The following is a 22536-nucleotide window of genomic DNA, read 5'->3' on the forward strand; positions in this document are numbered from 1 at the left end:
GAGGAGGCAGCGAAGCAGAGCATGGAACATGACGGATCAAAAGCTCCGCTCTATACAGCAGATTCTGGATGTGGAGAAAGATGAAGATTTTTTTATTGTTACATCTTATATGAGTACAATTATTAGGTTTTGGTTCCAATAGACAATAGAGCAGATTAAGCTGACAGAAGGTTTATGGAACCAGCGGCTGGAGAAGACTCTGGAAGTGGACAGGCAGAAACATGAGATGTTGAAGACCCTCAAATACTGAGATGTTGAAGACCCTCAAATACTGAGATGTTGAAGACCCTCAAATACCAGCTGGACCGCAATGGGATCTAGTTGGTGTGTCATACAGTACATAAATGACTGATGCTCCAATTTGGGAGAGTCATAGTTGACTGTCAGACTAAACTCAATTTTAACAGGTGAAGTGAGGGGGCCCAGATTTATTTCGGACATGTTATCATGTCCGAAAAATTAAACAAATGTATTACAAGGTGTATTTATATCAGCGAGATGATGTCTTGCGTTGTCTTTTACTGCCCTAAACAAAAATCAAAGTCCATAGACTTGGTTGGCATAAAATTGCATTACAACTATCCTAAACAAACATTACAGTCCATAGACTTGGCTGTCACAAATTACATCATAATTTACCCTAAACAGACTTGGCTGGCACAAATTACACATAATAATTTACCCTAAACAAACATTAAAGTCCATAGACTTGGCTGGCACAAATTACACATAATAATTTACCCTAAACAAACATTATAGTTCATAGTCTTGGCTGGCACGAATTATTTAATATTTTATCCTAAACCAACATTAGCCTATAGTCCATAGGCTTGCCTGGGGACAGGGGCTCTAAACAAAAATCCATAGGCTTAGCTGGCCTATGTACTGCACTGTAACATGTCATACCATACCATCACTAATGCCCAGTTTGATAAATCCTTTCCTGCTGTGCCTGAGTTATGCCTGACAGACATACACACTGCCTCTCAGAGACAGATTTTTGTGAGAGCTGCTAGTGCACAAAGGAAGGGTTTGTTATTATTATTATTATTACTTGCGCAAGCAGAGCACGCAAGTAATAGTTTTCGTCCAGGGCGATGTTTAATGCGTATGCGTCGTGCCAGTGTATGACGTAATGACTACTTGTGCTTGATATGGCAGTGGTGTCAGATTACATACATGTATACATGCCATGGGGGCATTACCTTTAATCCTCCCGACACTAAAACATATCGTCCTTACGTCACCATCGAAAACCAATTACACCCTGGCATTGGGTCCTTTAATCCATATCTTTATTATGTCATCATTGAGAGCTAGTTGTACCAGTTATACCCTGAAATGCTTAAAAAGAATTACCTTCATGTTCCTTCATGTTCTTCAACACTTCTTCAACAGAAGAACATGAAGGTAATTCATGTTCTTCTTTCACAGAGAAGCTGAGATTTGACAGTTTGTAGCGGTCGACAGTACTTGCGCGCTCTGCTTGCGCACTGTGTGCAACAAGCAAGTAGGCACTCAACAGAGTGCAGTTCTAGTTATTATTGTTGTTTGTTATGTTGCTTGACTATTTTTCACATTTCCACTGAACTACCAATCAATCTTGCCCAAATATGTATGGAACAAGACTGAACTGTACATCATCTACTGTAATAAGTTACAGAGCACACAGGGAAGCCACCCGTTCTTGTTATAATTGGTCAAAGCAAGGTCAAGGTCAGAGAAGGTCAAGTGCAAGTTTAATCCTGTACTTAAACATAGCAGGTAGCGTGAGGGCAATGCTGGTATTGTTTCTGCATACTGCATTTCTCTGCATTTAAAGTTCTCCTTTAATTTCACTCTGTGTCTTGCTCCCGTTCTCTTTTTCCACTGCATAATGCCCTCTGTGCCTCAAAATCGGTCTTCATCTCTCTCTCTCTCTCTCTCTCTCTCTCTCTCTCTCTCTCTCTCTCTCTCTCTCTCTCTCGTGTGTTTATTTCAGCTGGGTGTCACTGACTGTTATTGGAGCTGGAGTTGTGATAGTGACGGGGAGAGGAGAAGTCAGGAGGTAAGAGGGGGAGCCTGAGCAGAAACAGGGGGTGGGGAGAGTGAGTGAACCAAGGGAGGGGGCAAGAAACTGAAGCTGAGTGGGCAGAGAGCTGCTATATAAGACATAATCGAGCTGTCACCGCTCAGTAGCTCTTACAGACAGCAACCGGAGAGAGAGAGAGAGAGAGACAGAAGACCAAAAGATTGATTGAGTTCCGAGGAGTTGAAGCTGAAACTAATCAGCCACAGGTTGCATTTTGTGCGAGGAGACGAGAACAGTATCTCAGCAGTGACCAGTTTTTTAGGGGGCAAAGGCAGGGGACCTTTTGCCTGGATGTCGAAGCTTTGAGGAGTTTTCCGGATTTTATATTTGAGAAGACTGGCTTTTTTTGTCTTTCCTAATAATACGGATCACTCTTTGAATAAGACGATTGATCAAGGAGGGACAGAGGGAGAGAGACAACGAAACACAGAGACAGCAGGAGTTCAGGTAAGAAATGCTGTTGTACTTGCATTCTATAGTGTATACTTTGTTCCATTGTACAGATCAGATATTCTACTGTTAGATAGGTGATTAGCTTACTTATGATCCTTGATGAGTATTGCTACAGTAGGCCTATGTGGTGTTCTTGCTTACTGTAAATCTCTCTGGATTAAGAGTGTCTGATAAATGCCTAAATTGTACTTGCAAAGTGGTGATTTTGTCTTTATTCACAACTGGCTCCACATTAGGTTTGAACAAGAAGAATAAAAAAAATGTATATACAGTAAGAAATGAACCACTATACATGTATACCTTTTCCCCCTTTACACCAAATCTACAATCTACACAATAGTTGTGCAAGATCTACAAAATAGCTGATCGCATTGCGACCCATTGTGAGCTTGTAGATCTGCAATTTTCGCCAAATGACTTAATACCAGACCAGTTCAATGACCAGTATAGGGACGCTATAGGGTTCATGTGGTTAAAAAGGAGTTTACAACAACACATTTGATCTCCAAATCTAGGCTAAGGGCTCTATCCAGTCTGCCCATAACCCTCCCGGTCCAGCCATGGCTGCCGTGCGCCCGATGCCCATGGACCTGCACCACCACCACCACCACCAGGGTTTCCACGTCCTCCCTGCCCACCTAATGGCCTCCACCATGGAGGAGTTCCCCCAGCAGCTTCCGGTGCCCGAGGGTCACGCCGCCCGGGGGAAGAGCCGCGCTCGGCGGCCCCGCGACGCCCGCTTCAAGACCCAGCCAGTCACGTTCGCCGAGATGGCCGAGGTGGCCGAGGAGGAGGAGGAGGGCTCCTCTCCCCTGGAGGAGGAGAGGGCCAGGCGCTCCTTCCTGCAGTCCATGGAGAACCTGAGGAGGAGCACACAGACGCTTCACCACGCCTGCCCGCTGGCCGCCACCGCTACGACCAGCCGTCAGCACGGCACACTGACGCCGCCCACGCCGCAAGCCAGCCTGGACTCCAGCGACTCTGACTCACTGACCCAGTGAAAGCGGGTGGGGGCCACTGGGGGGGTGTGGGGGGGGGGGGAGTATGGACATGCCCCGCTTCGGTTCCCGTCTTCCCCCCACCCCCCCGGCCCCTCCCACCTCCTCTCTACATCTCCTTCGTCCTCTACTCTGGATATCATGCTGCTGTGTTCACATCATCTGGGAATGAATGTATAGTAGAAGTGACATTTTCTTTGCTTGCTTTGGAAGTGATACAGTTGGAAAATGTTATGTGGAAGGTCTGTGGCACGTAGGCCTACACTAGCTGAGAAAAAGGCAAAAGTGGTTTGATATAGGTCTGACACTGCAGAAATGATTGCACAACAGCCTCAAATTGAGAGCTGAAAGGAATTCAAGCATTAAGCACATACCGGTAACTACCATCTTTTCTTTATGATGACGTGAATGCAGCATGATAGAAACCTTGCCCATATTTGCGCTTTGCCCTAAGACTATCAAATGGAGGCCAAATGGATTCGAACTAGACTGTTTGCCATTCTCAGTCTGTGTGTAGTTGTCACTGTCGGAGACAATATATGTTTATACAGCGTAGTATGTACTAACATTATCCACAATAAGTATATTGCCAAAATATATGCTTTGTGCATATTTGCCTATTCTTACCAGTAATGTAAACTGGCTGGTTACAGTGGAATGGTGTTCATTTTTAATGGCAACATGGTGACACTGTATCAAAACACAATTTCTCTTTATTTAGATTTGCTATATAAACATATTCCTTTTTCTACACTTGGGTGATTTCTATGAGGATAGAGAAACTTGAAAATAGAATCTTTTTTCCATGCTAAAATTAAAATTGTATATTATATGTATTTTGTAACTATTATGCCTTACTTACCAAACTGTAAATATTTTTCAACATGACAAAGTGCTGATACGTGTGCTGATTCAATGTGACCTGGCTGTCATTTGAAGTAGAGTAACTTAACAAAGCCATTCGGTTTGGCTTCAAGTGAGTGAAATATGCACTCTATGTATCTTTCTAAAAACAAACCTTTTCTGATATCATGGTATTTATTCTCTTTAAAACTCTACTGTAGATAAATAGCCTTTGTACTTTGTTTTACATTCTACATATATTTGTTATATTGTTGTAATGTGTTTGTCATATGGAATATAATAAATATTTGCAAATGAGTCAGGCTCAATTGTCTTCGGCAATAAACATTGCATTACATTAATAAATCTGATATACTGTACGTCTTCATCTAGATTAGCAGTTTTTAAAATCCGGCTAACAGGCCAATAAAAAAAAAAAATCTTAATTAGGAATTACATACAGTCCATTTGAATGATGTCATTTTGTACACCCCAATTCAAAATGTGGGTTACATACCGTATAGGCTACTCCTTTTCGGACTCATCCGTTACAGTAACAAGACAAGAGGCTTTACCGCTCAACAGTGTTTTTTAAAGAATGTTGTCAAATCCAGTATGTATGTAATACACACTTTAGCTACAGTACAAGATGTGCTATTCAGTGACAGGTTAAAGGCCAAATGGATTCGAACAAGGACGCTTTACAAAATGTACCAACAACAATCAAAAACTATATGCCATAAGCCTGAGAGAATAAGTGTCTTTTCAAGGCAGCCTTAAAAGAGTCCAGTGTTCCGCAGGGTGGGGGCTGCCACACTGAACGCTCTGTCCCTGAAGGTTCGCTTGACTGCCTTGGGGACAGAGAGGAGGTCCAAGTTTGTGGACCGCAAGTTCCGTGTCACAGGAGGTTTTTGAACATTTTGAATTACTTCCTTCCTTTGAACTTCCTTCCTGCCTGTCCAATTCTCCATGAGTAGCTGTCTGTCTGCCTGTCTATGAGTAGCTGTCTGACTGCCTGTCCAATTCTCCATGAGTAGCTGTCTGTCTGTCTGCCTGTCTATGAGTAGCTGTCTGCCTGCCTGCCAGCCAGCAAGTTGGTTAACAGAAAATAAATTGTTATGGCTGAGTAAAATAAAATACAATAAACACAATTTGCCTGAAAATAGATTACCCAGCTATGACCTTTTTCATGAAAAAAAAATGAGTAGTGATATGGCTGACTGAGTAAAATAAAACAATCTACCTGAAAATAGATAGCTATAAGTGAAGAGCAATTTCCGCAATTTCCATTTCCGCAATTTCCATTTCCACCATTACCATTTCCGAAATTTCCATTTCCGCAATTTCCAACTATTAATGGCAGCTGGGTTTCATCATTCAAATAAAATAGAATTCTGTCCGTTTAGCTATAAAATTATGTCAGGGAATAGGGATACACAGTATATGTCTTTCATTTGCATTGCATCTCCCCCCCCCCAAGCTTTTATTTTCGTTCGAGTAATAGTACAACTCTAATAGTATTACCTATAATAATGTAATTAAAGATAACTTCATTCAGATTTATTTATTTTTATTTCATTTTCCAGATTTTTTTTTCTTCTTTTTTTTAGATTTTCATTGGTGGGCCAGTCATAATGGTCCCGCGGGCCTGATGTGGCCCGCGGGCCTGAGGTTGAGTATCACTGGCCTATGGAATTGAAATGAGTGGACACTCAGGTTCCCTGTTATTTTAATACAACAAACTTTACATGTTCATACTGTAGGCCTACAGGCAAAACTCTTAATTGATATAGAACATTATACATTATGCTGATACATTTGTGCGTGCGCACACAATCCCAGTTCTCCCTCTGGACTTTAAATACCATATAATTTAACACAACATATAACTGTAAATCATTACACATCTGAGAACAACAATAAACACCATCTGTATCAGTGCCATCTGTATCAAAGAATAAGACATCCTCAAAACCACTCACTATGCCTTTAAGACTTCTCATCAAGTGAAAATAGTCCTGAAGGGAAACGAAATCTCTAAAGTGTTCAAAGTAAATTTTCCTCTATCTTCGTGTTTTGCTTCAGTATTCAGTAACTATATTTCTTACGCATTGCTTTTAATCATGCGTTTGTTGTGTTTTCTACTTTCAGTGCATTTGGGTATTGCTTTGGCTCAGGACAGAAGAAACTAGAAATGTGTAAATTCTGGGAAATGGTTGCACAGACAATTTCAAGCTTTGAGGCTTGCATAAGTACTATGTGATTGTAGTGGAGTGTGCTGTTTTATTTATTTATGGGGAGGCAAAAAATAAAATGAATTTGTCAAGACATGGTTTCCCTAAAAGCATTTTCAGAATGTAACACTTACAGTTGTTAACACTTATGCATACGTGTGCATGTAATGCAGGTATGTACAGTACCTATGTACTGTAATTGAGAAGCATAATGCTTTGAGAAAATGTCCCAGGCTCACTCCTGGTCTTCCTCTGGTTCCCTGAGGCCCTGGCTGTGGAGTGTCTTCCCTGCCATCTCCATCATGGCCTGGACCTCTGGGTCTACATCCAAGATGCTCCTCTTGTTCCCCTCCTGAAAAAAAGATATTGTCAGACACTGAAATTAATAGGTTGGTTATAGACATAAATAATAAATACAGTTCCATTTATATTGTATTCTCAGACACCTGGCACTGCACAAAACAAGGCTAAGAGTCTAAAAGTCCCACTGGCAGCCTAGAGACTGTGCTGCTGCTCCTTACACCCAAATGGAAATATTGGCTGAAAGGCAGCGCTGTGGAAAGACGCTAGTCAGGGTTGCCAAAGTTAGTAGGGTTTATCCTGCAATCCGCATATTCAATTCTGAGACAACTTGTGTGCAAGTGGAAGGTTTGGCCTAAGGGTGATGCTACTGTACAAGAATGACCATGAATCACCAACATTAGTAGGGTTCCTTCTTGCTGAGTGAATTAGGTTTCTTGGCAAATTGCCCATTAGATTTTGAGATGGTGTGTGTGCAATTGGAAAGGAGTGGCACTAGGCTAGAGCAAAAAGCCAAAGGGTCACCAAAATCAGTAGCCCTGGGTCAAACGCTGGGGATTTCTAGATGAAATGAACAAAACAGCAGAGTTGTAAATTGTATTAAACAATTTATGGTGTTTGCCTGAAGAAGGTCAGTAGACCGAAAGCTTGCCAAATAATAAATTCGATTATGCGCAGATCTGAGTGTGCGGAGCTTCCCTTTATTTTTTCTGGTGTTTACTGAACAAAACAGCAGAGTTGTAAATTGTATTAAACAATTTATGGTGTTTTTTCAGATTTAGAATTTTGTGACAACAAATTACAGTATTATTATTTTTTTAACTTGATCTACAAGCTCACAGTTGCATGCTGCTTATAGTACCTTTTTACGCAATGTGTTTTCTATGGCTTTGCTGCCACCTAGAGGTCAATAAGAGGTCTTCTGGAATGCAATGACATTTACTAATTCAAGTGAAATCATGTGAACCCAGTAACCTTCCACAGAGCTGGACAAATAATCGGAAGTCAAGTTATATGGAGTTTTGTTTGCACAGCTACTGGGACAATGCATGAGACAGGAGGGAGGGGGGGGGGGGGGGCGTATAATATATTATACACTGACCTCTTCTGTTTCCGGGGGTTTGCCAACCCCCCACACCTCCATAGAGTCTATAGTGAAGTCCTCTTCTCCAGAAAGTTGGGGGCTGCCGTAAGTGGTGCACTTTGGTCGTGCTCGACTGTGGCCATGGCCAAAGTCACAATCCAGCCACAGGCCGAAGTAGCCGTGCTGTCCACCCATACCCTGATCCAGAAAATGTCATAGTTACAAGTCAACGTGCTGATTAAAGTATGACAGCAAGCAGCAGATTCCTACGTTGTCTAATGGTCTCACCAGTCCGTTGGGCATGGTCTGCTGGTTCTGGTTGAGGTACATGAAGTGTTGGTTGTAGGGTGTACAGGTGTACACTCGCAGCCTGGGGGAAACAGTGAATAGGAAGCACCTGGAATCTCCTGTGTAGACAACAATTACAATTTAGCCATTTAGCAGACGCTCTTAATCCAGAGCAATTAACAGTAAGCAAGAACAACACAAGGTAATACATCAAAAACATAAAAACAGTCATCAACATCATAAGCAAGCTAAGAACCTAATATCTGTCTAGCCTCGGTACGGTACCCAGGCTTTCATTTTCGTCGGCGCAAAAATTGAAAGCCTGGTGAAACGCATTGACCGCTCTGGTCTAGAAGTGGGAGTCAACCCTTCCAGGTGGGAGTCGCTCCAAATGATGTGACGTAGTGCTGTGCTAGGTGGGGAGAGGAGGGACCAGGGCTGACGGACAGATCGGTGAACCAATCAGGGCATGCGCAAATCTCAGCCGCGACCGCCCCTCTAGACTAGAAACCTAACACGTTAGCTCAGGCTAATATCTGTCTAACAGTAGATCATCTGTACAGTGAAGCTATGATTGTTCATTATAGAGTGCTATGTCTACATAAAATGCTATCTAAATTACATACTGTACGTTTAACCTTTGCTAGTTTAAGGCTAGTGCAGGTACTACGGCAGAGACATACAAACACAGTCCACACAAAGCATCCATAAATACTGTAAATAGCAATGCACAGTGCACACCCCCGAGTCATATGGGACACACAGTCACACACCAAGTTTGAGACCGATCGGTCAGACGGCGACCCACGTCATGCCCAAGACAGACAAACAGCCAGACACAGCTGTCGTGTATTAATAATAGATATGCCCAAATTAGGGACTCCAGGTTGAAAGTGATTAATTGTTCATCTCAGTCTTATGTGTCTACTCTATACATCACTCACTCTCCCGTATTTTTCTTTTGCTCTGACCTTGGAACTGTGGTTTGAACTCCCAGGCTTGGGAGGCGAAGCCGCCAAAGATGTGGCCCTTGGTGTCTTTGACCAGCAACAGGGTGGGCCCATGCTTCGTAAGGCCCTTCACCATCCTGCTAAAGCTCTCTCCGTGCAGTTTTGTGGAAAACAAAAGATTCCAAGGGGCGCTGTACCTGTCTGGTAACTGGAGTGCCAGGGGAGAGAAGTAGAAGAAACGTAACTGAGTGTCAATAATACATGTATTTCCCCTATCTCAACAAATGGTAAAATAAAACTTCTGGGAACTCAGATTAGAGGCGAGCATCAGCAGGCGCGCAATTTCAAGATTCTGTTAGGCAGAGAGAGTGCGATTGTGTTTACACAGTAGGTCAGTAGGCTAAAACCTAAAATGAAAAGAACCACTACATCTCTTTGGGGGGGAAAAAGACTGCGGCTGCCCCAGCAGTGAAACAGACAGTGTATGCCCTATGTTGCTATTTAACATTTCTGATATTGAGGGAAATGGAGGAAAATATGCCCTAATCGAATCGGCAAATACGCAAAATAGGGCATAAAAAGACGCAAATAACCAGGCTATACCGGAAAGATTTGTGCGTGCGCGCGTCACCTTGCCATATGTTAGCTTTTGCTGAACTGACGCCACTGGAATTATGTTTGCTTGTTCCTTTCCATCCCTCCTTGAAATATTTCCAGAGGAAAACACTGACCTGTGGTGCCAAGAACATGAGGGTAGGCAGGTCCAGCAGACACCTCAGCTCATTCCAGGATGCCACCCTGCACGGGGGAAGCAGAGTAGGGGGTGGCCTGGAAGTCAGGCCCACATTCAGGCCCTCGGCTACCAGCATCTCTAGGTACACTGTTACCTGGGACATCCGGAAGATCCAGTCCTCCAAACAGGGAACATCACAGCTTCCCTGGTCTGCGATAGGAGAGCAGAGGAGATAAAGGAACAGAAAGGAACGGCACTATACTACAAAATGGCAGTTTCTAAAGGTGGCCACAAACTTTCAAATAGCATCTCCTCTTACCTGACGATTTAATTTCAGAGCACATCTGCTCTGCCAGGAGTTTTACACCAAGGGACTGATCACCCATTCTCTCTGGCTTCCAATCCTGCAGGCGCCCACTATGGGTCAGAATCTGAACTACAGCGGAGACCAGATCTTGTAAAAACTATGGGAAAAGGCAAGATAAGAGAGGAAAATAAAGAGAGGGGGGGGGGGGGGGTGTAGTGAGACGTCTGACCAACTTTAAACGTTTCCAGTTCAGATCAAAAGAAGCTAAGTATTAAGTACTAAGTATTTCGGATTAATGAGACAGTAGTAACGGTGTCTGCTTAGTCAGTCAGTGCTCACCTCAGCTAGCTGGTTACTTGTTGTAACAAACGCTGACCCTCCTGCCCTCGGCTGGGACATGGCCATGACGAGGGGTGCCCGTTCTTCTGCGGTGCCCCGCAGAATATCTGCCAGGAAGATGACGAGTTGCTCACGACTCACGCCCGTACCTGCTGTGATACTGGTGGTCTTCCCTGAGGGGGGCACAGCAGGTGTTTCCACAGCAGAGTCAACACTGCACATGCCCTGGTAGACCCTCCTTATCATAGAGTCTGACACCTTGATGCTCCCCATAGAGAACTGAGAGAAACAAAGAGAGGGTATATGACCTGATCTATGCATATTCATAGCCGCAATTTGCAACACTAGATTTGTTGAATCTAGTTGCAACACCGACCATTGTCATGGACTATAATAACCAAACAGAAAAGTCCTATCTTATTGTATTAAACAACCAACATTGCAGCTGTACGAAAACCTTTAATTATTCTATTATCTGCAAGGTGTTTCATAAAAATCCACCATAGACGTGTTATGAGCTACATTCTGTCAATTCATTCTGTGCACTGTGTGCAGGTGATTATTTTTGTGTTGAAGTTTGGAAGCGCTCGTTTTCAAAGACGCAACATCCTGCTGCCCCCTGCATTGTGCAAATTCAAATCAGGCGGTATGCAGGCCATGGATCAGAGTAGAGTTCTCAAACTCTGCCCGAACCCAACCAGTCCCGACCCAACGTTTTAGGGCCGGGCCGGGCCTAAAATGAATGCTAATCAGTAGGGCCGGGCCTCAGCGAAATCGCATTAACCGCCGATGCCGTTAAGTATTTTTAAGTTTTGGCTTCTCTGAAATTCTCTCTTCATATAATAATAATAATAGCGTCCCTCCCTCCCTAGGGCGTCGGCCTCTTCTTTGGGTGTCTTACCTGCGCAGGTAAGATTCTATTAAACAAGCGCTCCCCCTCACGTCTTGTTTTACAGCACGTTGCAAAAATCAAAATGGCGGCTCGATATTGTCACTCTTGGAATATTTTGGACAGAAAGTAGCTCATAACATCTCTACGGGGGATTTTTATGAAAAACAAGCGACAGCAGATTGAAAGAGGATAATTCAAGCTTGGACTGCAGCTGCAATGTTGGTGAGTTTAACGTAATTTAAGACCAGGAGATCACAAACCAAAAAACATGAATGGGAAGTTGATGGAGGGTATTGCAACTCTAGATTCAGCCCATTGTAAAAAAAAAGAGTTGCAAATGCGGCTAAGGGTTACCTTCGTCCAAACTTCAGAAAAGGTACCTAACATAAACCTTTGTGTACTCAACATGTCCGGGTTCACAATGGGGCTATGGCAAGTGGGCTAGCAAGTAGACTAAGCAACTCACCAACATTGCATTGGTGAGTTGTCGTTTAATAAATCAGATAGGACTTTTCTGTTTGCATGCATGGGCTTGGCAGTCATAGTGTTCACAATCACATAGCTCTGCTCCATAGCTCTAATGCCCTTTGCTGCCGTTGCATACAATTTGGGATTCCATTTTTATTGGACAGTGGACACATTCATATATGCTTTGAGGTTATACTACCGGTATATACTGACTAAAGTTAGTACCTTCAACATTTCTAGAGTTAGAAGCTTCCCTGAGGACGCTTTACCCGGCGGAGCACCCGCAGAGCCTCCGCCTTGAAGGATGCGGTCGAACACTGCCTCGACGGCGGGTCGTTCCTCCGGGCGGAACCGGGACAGCCGCTTTTGGGCAACGGCGCTCTCGGTGTTGCCCATGTTTAGAACACTGCACTGCAGTCAGTCCCGGGACATACATGTAAGTAATGTACTAATGTACAGTGGAGAACAGCAACACAACACATCAGTATGTCGACATGGTCATGGTCTCGCAACACAGTTATTTTCACTTGATCTGCGTTCACCTCAATTTGGAGAGAGATGCGAGTCTGTTATTTATGCCCCTAACCTACAAAATCGGTTCATTTGAAAACGATAATGTGTTGTGTTTGCTGCTAACCTGTACAGGAATAGTTAGCTAAAGGCTTCCATTCCATGACCACTGAGTAGTCCAGGGGCAAGATGAAAACAACTAAAACACTTCCTGTTACAAATAATCGTAAAACACCAATCAGATTAACACGATCTGTTCCGTTGACCGGTGATTGGTCCCTGTTGTCAGGGAAGGCCGGAGTGACATTAGGGGTATGTTCAAAAAGGCTACTCGATTTCGCTATAATTCAAGACCACCGTCCTTTTCTATTATTCATTCTGTCATTCTGACCACCGCGCAGAAACAGAATAATATTCATCACTGGCAGCATGGACAAACAAAATAGATTGACTTGATAATATTCAGATTAATTGAATATGAAGGACCCCAATGGAAACAAGCCATAGTGTTTCTTGGGTTTTTAAATCCTTTTTTGGCAGACCTTGTATTGAACTGTAGGCCTACTTTCCTGTACTTTCCCCCACTGCAAACTGTTTAACTACAATTTAAGTAGGCTATTCATTTCAATTTAATCAAATCATTCAATGACATCATTTCCCTACCGCAAAGCTCAAAGCACAAATCCTATGCTATATTACACCTTTCACCAGTAGAGTGTGCACAGGAGCAAGTTGAGAGGAACCACTATCCTGCAGCACTGTTTCTTTACTGAAACGTAGGCGATGAAAAACGCCTTTTAAGGGCATGAGATTTTCTATGTGGGTGCGCCATAGGGGTGCGCTGGTGTGGGTGTGTTGTATTGAAATGAAGTCGTATAGCCGGCCGTGGCACACAGACACAGGTGACGTCGGACCTGCTGGCCAGGTGGCTGTTGCTGCACCAATCAATCCAGTGAAAGTAAACAGGGCAGCCGTCATGGCCATAGCTGCAACAGCTCAGGTTGTGGTTGTAGCATTACATCATCACCATCATGTTCATCTTTTATGGGTCTGTTATTTACGTATTTATATAACAAAATCAATATCGTAAAGGTGTGGATTACTGATTAGTACTCCATTCACTGTGGAATGAATGAATGGATGGATGAATTCTGTGACAATGAAAGTTGTTTTGATGGGTGATATGCAAAATAAAACAATTTACATTGTTTTGTTTCGTTAATAATATACAGAGTCAGACAGGCAGCTATAACAAAGTATTAACAACCCACAATGATGCTCATTTTGGTCTGTCTGTCTGTCTGTCTGTCTGTCTGTCTGTCTGTCTGTCTGTCTGTCTGTCTGTCTGTCTGTCTGTCTGTCTGTCTTCCCTGTGGATTGTGGGGGTGTTGTTTGTGTGCCTCCCAACAGTGTGGCCTGCTCATTTCCATTTATTATTTGGATTGTGGTAGCAAACTACAGTATGCAGTATTTATTTATGGGCCACCACCACCATATACTGTAGCCTTACTTACTTACTTATCCCCATTACGCCGGCTGGCACATAGGGCAGCAACAAAGTTCCTCCACTTGCATCTGTCTTTGGCCATCTTCTCCAAGGTCCCCCAGCTCTGATGTTGTTGCTGGAGCTCCTTCTCGGTCGTCCTACGCCATGTCATTTTGGGCCTGCCTTTTTTTCTCTTTCCATCTGGGGTCCAGTGTAATGCGACTCTTGGGATTGCGTTGATGTCCATTCTGAGCACATGGCCAATCCAGGTCCACCTGCGTTTATTGATTTATAACTGTGCATGTTGTCTTGTTGGGTGATGTTGAGGAGGTTATTGTTTGAGATGGTCTTGGGCCAGAATATGTGCAGGATCTTTCGCAGGCATGATGTGTGGAAGGTGTATAGTTTATGGATGTCATTTTCTGTTGTTTTCCAGCATTCTGCGCCGTACAGTAGTGTTGAGAGTACGCAGCTTTGGTAAATCCGGAGTTTTGTTTTTGTGCTGTATTGTTTTGATTTCCAGATTTGCTTATACTTTGTTGATCCGGTTTTGAATGTCTTTACTAGCTCCCCCATCGTGGTGAATGATGCTTCCAAGGTATGTGAAGTGATTTGTATTCTCCAATACCTGCTCCTCTATGTGTTGGTATACTGGTGTTAATGGCCATGATTTTGGTTTTATTGTTGTTAACAATCAGTCCGACTTGTTGGCAATAGTGTTAAGGGCGAGGTCATCCGCAAAGTCAAGGTCTTCAATGGTGCAATGCAGGGTCCATCGTGTCCCTCTTGCCTTGTCTTCCGTGGCTCTCCTCATGACCCATACTGTAGCTTTAGGTTTAGCCAATTAACAAACACCAGTATCTTGCTTGCGAGTTCCCAAGTCTCTAGTTGCTGGCTTTTGGCAGAAGTATACAGTAGCTCAGGGAAATGAGGAGAGCACCCAATCATGATGTCATGTGGCAGCCACAGTGCATGGGCACCCCTCACTTCACACAAGTGTGTTTTTTATTTTTTAAATATCTTCCTTTTGGTTTACATGTTTGAGTTTGGGTTAGGCTACATGTTACTAACAGTCATGTTGCACATGCACTCCCACCCACACACACATTGTACATGATCCTCATCTACTACAGTGACTCATATTTAGCTGCTGTTTATTTACGTATACTTTGTGTCTGCGTCTCCCCTTTTTGTTATGAACTTGAGTTCAGTTGTAACATTAAAGATCTAGTTTGTGAATGCACGCCTTACCAGTGTGCGTAAAGCAATGCTCTGTGTGCTTGACTGCTCCTCCATCCGTGCTGATGTTGCTCCATAGGCAGGTGGAAGGTTCCACATCCTCTAGTCTATGGCCTCCCGCCTGAGTGTGATGAGACAGTGTTTTGGGGTTTACTCTCATGGCCTTTTGATCATTAGCCTGAGCTGCTCGCTGACGTGCTGTCTTCCGGTGCATGCATGTGTGGTTTATGGAGAGTTGGAGACTCTAGTTTCTAGCTTCTGCAAAATCGAGTCATCAAGCTAGGTGCAAATGGTGCAAATGATTTCTACAGGAAACCTTGCTTGAGATGGGCATGTAGCACTATATGCCAGAAAGAGACGCCCTCTTTTTTTTTTTAGAAATGGTGACCAGCAACAATAATATATTACACAACAACGATTATACACTGAAGCCCCATCGACTCTTTTGTCAGACAAGAAGAGGCACAAAGGCCTTTTTAAGCATGCATGGTCAGACATTTAACCACTTAAGCATTGGAGAAAAAAGCACAATCTACAAGCTCATAATGTATCGCATCGTGACAGAATAAATTAATGTTGTTTTTTGTTTTTTTGGGGGGGGGGGTTATTTGTTGAAAGAAATGGTCCTATAATGACATGCCCAAAAGGTTGAAAGGGTTAAGGCACACATAAAGTGACCTTTATCAGATAAATTATGCTTATAGATCCTAGAAAGGCCAGACATGTTCGCATACATAATGCTTTCATGCCCTTATTGCTTCCTGTTTCAAATGTTTCAAATGCCAAAGTCCATTGTGAAACAATAGCCCTACACATTGCTTGTACTTACTATTTTACTGTTCAAGAGCCTTAAAGACGTCCTTCACAGCGAATGTTCAACATCCAGAATCTTAAATGCATTTTATCCCGAAACAGTTTCTGAAGATTGTCTAAACGTAATTGTGTTTACAGTAGTGAGTGTTGTAATCTGATCGCAACAGGGCCAAGAATAAAACGTTGTTGAAAGTAAAAGTCAACCACACAGCACAGTTTTTCTATCAGACTCATTAAATACGTATGTGTAGATCATTTTACGTCCTCGCTCTCGTAAACTTTCCTTCGCATGGATGTTTCGTGCAGGTACAGACAGAACCTTGTCATATGCATGGTTCAATAACACAGTGTGTACTACACGCACACGTCCCAATAAAATGAGATTTGTGGCTTGATTTCTATCTCTGGCAATCTCCACATGTTACTCTACAGTGGATCAGCTAACTACAAGTCGAGACAAGACACATTACTTGACTCTCTCCACCTCTCTCTCTCTCTCTCTCTCTCTCTCTCTCTCTCTCTCTCTCACTCATTACTTCTTCTTTTCTCTTCCCTCACCCACCACCCCTCCTTACAATCACATCCTTATAAGGTAAAAGTCTCACTGCTGAGTGACTAAACAGGAAATGCATCACTTCATGGATACCATGTGCAAAAACACACATGCACAAACATACCACATACATATTGATAATGAGGTCACCATCGCTAAACAATGCACAATCAAAAATACAAACACCACACGTACAGTATGAAGTTACCATAACCACATATTTTGTCTTATCTAAGAACGGAAGCACTGAGTCTGATTGCTGATCAGTTTTTCTCTTTAACTGCTTTGGATAGTCTTAAAAAATACCGTATATTATGAGAGTGTGACCTGCAGCAAAGGTAAAGACCCTGCTCTCTCTTTCCCATGTAGGCTATTACGGTAAAACAAATCTAAAGACAAAGATGACTTGTGAACTCGTGCAAATTGCCACCCATTTGCCTGAGCGCTTTGCATTTTCTTCCTCAAGGATTTGAATCACAAGGAGGCACACATTTGAATCTCTGTACAGGACATGCCCTGGTTTCTAAGCGTGAACCTTTCCCTCTAGCTGCCACAATTTATGTGCACAGGTGGCCCTTGGGCTTTGTTGAGCTGAGTCATGGTTTCACAGACACTGGAATTACAACACTTCCACAGCATTCAAAGAGAACTTCCTCATTGTGTTTCGTTTGAGACAGTGCATCACATCCTAATGTTGGTGGCTGATGCATGGGTGCTGATGATTTTTACCACCTTTTGTGGTCAAAATCATTGCTAAAGTGCGAAATATTGCTGTGATGGTCAGTACAGCCCAGTGACGGCTTGTTCTGTGACTGATTATCCGTGATGCGTGTGGCATGGGATTGTGTTACTTGGATATTTGAGTTTCCCCCTAGTTTGGTTGCAAGTGCATGTTCTATTCGCACTCTCTTTAATTGGCTGTGGGAACTGGCAAGGTCCATGCGGGAAGCTGCAGGTGGACATTTCCTAGTTTAGTGCCGGTCGCTAGACTGCCTTAATGACCATAAAACCTATGAGCGATCACAAGACACTGTATGTTGCAGAATCTGTATTCCGGACCTAAACTTGTAACAGAATATTTCTATATTGCAGACGGTATTGAATTGATACTTGAAAAAAAATTGAGTACTTTTCCCACCACTGCGTGAGGGCAGTAACATCAACCATTTTGGGCGGGATCCCCTTTTGGTGTTAGCATTGTGTTGTGCTTTAGCTATTGAAAAATAGATTTTAGAAAAATCGACAGAAACAACTGACAGAAACATTTTTTCAGAAAACTGTCAGGATGTAGAAGACATTTTTAGAAACTGATCTCAGGTCAGAATGGGTTAAGGTCGGCTAAGCAGAGGGATCCTTGTCATGCCCTTCCAATCCTTTCCCTCTCGTCTCCTCTACACCCAGCACTACAATGTCTAACAGTCCTCTCGTCTGCTCTACACCCAGCACCGCAGCACCACAATGTCTAACAGGCCTTCCCTCTCGTCTCCTCTACACCCAGCACCACAATGTCTAACAGGCCTCTCGTCTCCTCTACACCCAGCACTGCAGCACCACAATGTCTAACAGGCCTCTCGTCTCCTCTACACCCAGCACCACAATGTCTAACAGGCCTCTCGTCTCCTCTACACCCAGCACTGCAGCACCACAATGTCTAACAGGCCTCTCGTCTCCTCTACACCCAGCACCGCAGCACGACAATGTCTAACAGGCCTCTCGTCTCCTCTACACCCAGCACCGCAGCACCACAATGTCTAACAGGCCTCTCGTCTCCTCTACACCCATGCAGCACCGCAGCACCACAATGTCTAACAGGCCTCTCGTCTCCTCTACACCCAGCACGACAATGTCTAACAGGCCTCTCGTCTCCTCTACACCCAGCACCGCAGCACGACAATGTCTAACAGGCCTCTCGTCTCCTCTACACCCATGCAGCACCGCAGCACCACAATGTCTAACAGGCCTCTCGTCTCCTCTACACCCAGCACGACAATGTCTAACAGGCCTCTCGTCTCCTCTACACCCAGCACGACAATGTCTAACAGGCCTCTCGTCTCCTCTACACCCAGCACCACAATGTCTAACAGGCCTCTCGTCTCCTCTACACCCAGCACCACAATGTCTAACAGGCCTCTCGTCTCATCTACACCCAGCACTGCAGCACCACAATGTCTAACAGGCCTCTCGTCTCCTCTACACCCAGCACCGCAGCACCACAATGTCTAACAGGCCTCTCGTCTCCTCTACACCCATGCAGCACTGCAGCACCACAATGTCTAACAGGCCTCTCGTCTCCTCTACACCCAGCACCACAATGTCTAACAGGCCTCTCGTCTCCTCTACACCCAGCACCGCAGCACCACAATGTCTAACAGGCCTCTCGTCTCCTCTACACCCAGCACCACAATGTCTAACAGGCCTCTCGTCTCCTCTACACCCAGCACCGCAGCACCACAATGTCTAACAGGCCTCTCGTCTCCTCTACACCCAGCACCACAATGTCTAACAGGCCTCTCGTCTCCTCTACACCCAGCACCGCAGCACGACAATGTCTAACAGGCCTCTCGTCTCCTCTACACCCAGCACCGCAGCACCACAATGTCTAACAGGCCTCTCGTCTCCTCTACACCCAGCACCGCAGCACCACAATGTCTAACAGGCCTTCCAATCCTTTCCCTCTCGTCTCCTCTACGACAATGTCTAACAGGCCTCTCGTCTCCTCTACACCCAGCACCGCAGCACGACAATGTCTAACAAGCCTGACAAACAAATTAGAGATGAATTTCTGATGCCTATTAAGATAACTCGTGAGCCAAGAGTTGATTTAAGGTTATATCGAGAAAAAAAAGAAGAAAAAAAAAACCGCACATGGGTTGTGCACAGAGGGGCACGACCTTTCATTGTAACCTCGCTCTTTGCCCATGAAAGATGGCACTTGAGAGCCTATCAGGGCAGGCTGTGCATGTATAGAGCAGGATGATCAATATATATATTTTACTGGGGTCACTGATCCATGTGAAGCATATAGTTATATGTAGTTGAATTACATTGCGAATAGAGCATCCAATAGCAAGCAGATTATAGGGGTGTGTGTGTGTGTGTGTGTGTGTGTGTGTGTGTGTGTGTGTGTGTGTGTGTGTGTGTGTGTGTGTGTGTGTGTGTGTGTGTGTGTGTGTGTGTGTGTGTGTGTGTGTGTGTGTGTGTGTGTGTGTGTGTGTGTGTGTGTGTGTGTGTGTGTGTGCGCGTGTGGGCGAGGGGGTGTGAAGATACTCAATAGAAAATAGTGGCACTGTAAAAGGCAAATGTGGAAAAAGAAAGCATTATAATAATGGTAGAAGGCAGTGTAAGGAGACAAAAGCTCAATTATGTAAGAACTCTCCGTCTGGGTGAATGAGAAAGCAGCAACAAGAGGAAAAAGGAAATAGGAGAGTAGGAAATAGACCATGTGTTGCCTTGAGGTATGAGCTCTGCATCAACATCAGTGTAGTGTGATGTAGGAGAGAGACAGCGCTGACATGTGACACTTGCAGGCGTTTCCTGAATCACAACTTGCAAAGTCTTGCTTGCAGCAGTTGTCCTGATGGGTCTTTAATGTCAATCAGAAAACAATGTAGGGTAGGGTTAACCGACATGTTATTATAGGTGAAGATTATATTACACCATCAAAGCACAATATTATGACTGATATGTGATGTCTTATCTATACTATACACTGTATGTCATATAAATGTATTATAGATGATTATCATCATACCAACACATCAGTGTTGATTCCGTTTAAGCAATACCTCAACCCTGTATTGATTTCTTTGCTAGTATGACTCTTCATTTAACAGAAACTTCTCCGAAAATAATGTTGGAATAGGAAGTGAGTTGTAATTTTCCACTTCCTGTAACACTGAGGAAGATAAGGACTCTTTCTTGGTTCAGCCCTGACTGTACAATGTCCTCAAAATGTCCTCAGCCAACCTCTTTTCCAAGTGTAGAGAGGATACCACAAGATAGGCCTACTATTATATAATAAATTAGATGTTTTACCAATAGGGACAAAGTCCAACTTAATAAAGTCGACACCTTTTGTTAATAGGGCTGTTACAGTTTTATGGACTATAGACATAGTAATGGCATTCTTGTAAAATAACAGTCACAAGATGAAGAGACAGATAACAGCTGGAAATAGAAAAACACACACGCTGGATTTAATAGATTGGAGACGATTGCAGTGAATGACAAGGAGTCAAGGACACTGCATAGATTGAGAACGAGATGCAGAGAAGCAATAGAGCAAGAGCAGAGACAGAGAGAGAGAGAGAGAGAGAGAGAACTTGGATTAGATATTCATTCTGTTCTGCTGAGATAGGACAGTGACCTGAGTGGTTCCATCAATCACACATTAGTCACGTGAACCATAGCAAGGGTTGTACTGTATGAGTGCAGCAGCCCATGACACTCTTTGAGTGGGTTTACCCCGCACAAAGGGACACGTCGGCGCTTTATTTTTAGCTACATATTTACAGAAAATGCAGCTCTCGTATGTGCTTGTATATTGGCGAAGTAGTATAATTGAAAAGTATAATACAATATTAACCCAATAACTAATACTTTTACTGCCGAAGCCGCAATATTGTGTCTTTCTAAGACCCGCTGTCTGCCGAAGCCGCGATATCGCTGCTTTTATCTCTTTATATCAATATGAAATGGTTACACTAAAAACCAACTTTTAGTCCTGTCCCGGTTGCTAGGCAATGCCTTCGTCACCCCCAGGACCAGGAGACGTGTACGCGCATCCCATAGGGTCCCATTAAAAGTAGGATCTTCTTTGGCTGTTATCTCTGAAAAATGCGCCGCTGTCTGCGGTGGTGATGATCCATCCGAGGTTCGGATCTGATTTGTGATTTTTCATCGCATCTGGATGACTGTGTTGCTTGTTGCTTCAACTTGCTTGTCGAATGTAATATTTTTGGCAAGCACCAAAGTCGTACGATGAAGTATAAATTAGGCTCAACAATTTAAAGAAAACCCTACAGGTATATATTGTACTTTGCTGACCAGGGTCCCCCAGGTTTCCACATTGGTCCCCATCTTTTGTCCCTCATCTACATCAAATCCCTTCAGAGAAAATAGTGGATATGCAAGCTCACAACGTGGTGTTGTGCCGCATTGTGAGCTTGTAGATCTGCTTCTTTCGCGGAATGTTCACCTGCTATGACACGACCAGAACAGGGATGCAAACGGGTTCAACATAAACAATAAGACAGACAGATGCACCCGCTTGGGCAGAGTGGATGGAGTGGTACTGCTCAGCTTGTTAGTTACTGACAATGGCATCTCTGTGCCAATGCTGGAGTGGCACACAGGAGCATTGAGAAGTGACCCATTCACACTCCCATTCTCTCAGTCTTCTATTCACACGGTCTGGAGGCTGGAAGCCCCCCCCCCCCCCCCCACACACACACACACACACACACACACACACACTCACACCCTCCCCTCTGCTTTGCTCAGTTGCCCCAATTTCAATTCCCACCCCCTCACCTCTGCCCACTCTTCCTTGTCAAACACACACCCCCTCTCCTCTCTCTCGCTCTCTCTTTCTTAATATATTCCCCATTTGGGTCCCCAAAACCATTGCTCACAGGCTGAGTGAGTCTTCTGACCTCTCCCCCCTTTAGTCTGCACTTGTACTATAATATAACAGCCCCCCAGCTCTCTCTAGGAGTTGCTGTGGTTTAAAATGATGAGCTCAATGCCGGCCTGCATGTGGTGGTTTTCACCATCCCTGAAACAGATGACTCTGAACATAATGTTCTGTTTGGAAAAAGGACCAGACTGGGCTGTGACTAACCAAATGTTTAACTGATGAAACACTAGGGATGGGACCGCAAATTGATATGACCTGAACACTTCCCTATTCTGGGCCTGGCTGGGCTAAAATACTGGGGCAAGTTCTTTTTGAAACTCCTCATGCCTTACATTCT

General features: G+C 43.9%; 4 protein-coding genes across 5 annotated transcripts in view; 3 read left to right on the plus strand and 1 right to left on the minus strand.

Annotated features, from left to right (window-relative positions):
- The window catches only part of alkbh3 (alkB homolog 3, alpha-ketoglutarate dependent dioxygenase), a 39767-nt gene extending 37683 nt beyond the window's left edge, over nt 1-2084 (plus strand). The window contains exon 11 of the mRNA XM_080760989.1: nt 1982-2084. The gene's annotated coding sequence lies outside the window, so the exon portion shown is untranslated. The remainder of the gene's footprint in view (nt 1-1981) is intronic.
- LOC308314055 (uncharacterized protein) overlaps nt 1-22536 on the plus strand; it is a 236247-nt gene that overhangs the window by 70949 nt on the left and 142762 nt on the right. The window lies entirely within an intron of this gene.
- Nucleotides 2189-4683, plus strand: cUnh11orf96 (chromosome Un C11orf96 homolog). Of its 2 annotated transcripts, none has more exons than XM_080760734.1 (2): nt 2189-2518; nt 3040-4683. In XM_080760734.1, the coding sequence occupies exon 2, from the start codon at nt 3085-3087 to the stop codon at nt 3523-3525; it is 441 nt and encodes a 146-aa protein (XP_080616860.1). In that variant the 5' UTR covers nt 2189-2518; nt 3040-3084; the 3' UTR covers nt 3526-4683. The 2 variants fall into 2 exon arrangements, with proteins under 2 accessions (XP_080616860.1, XP_080616861.1); XM_080760735.1 differs by having other exon boundaries at nt 3046-4683.
- Nucleotides 6078-12654, minus strand: meak7 (MTOR associated protein, eak-7 homolog). Its single transcript, XM_080761299.1, has 8 exons — nt 12186-12654; nt 10601-10879; nt 10274-10418; nt 9953-10164; nt 9243-9429; nt 8272-8390; nt 8002-8181; nt 6078-6951 (listed from the first exon to the last, which is right to left on the minus strand). The coding sequence occupies exons 1-8, from the start codon at nt 12354-12356 to the stop codon at nt 6835-6837; spliced, it is 1410 nt and encodes a 469-aa protein (XP_080617425.1). The 5' UTR covers nt 12357-12654; the 3' UTR covers nt 6078-6834.

This window comes from Protomyctophum bolini (assembly GCF_963924005.1).
Source record: "Protomyctophum bolini genome assembly, chromosome: 4".
Classification (NCBI taxonomy): domain Eukaryota; kingdom Metazoa; phylum Chordata; class Actinopteri; order Myctophiformes; family Myctophidae; genus Protomyctophum; species Protomyctophum bolini.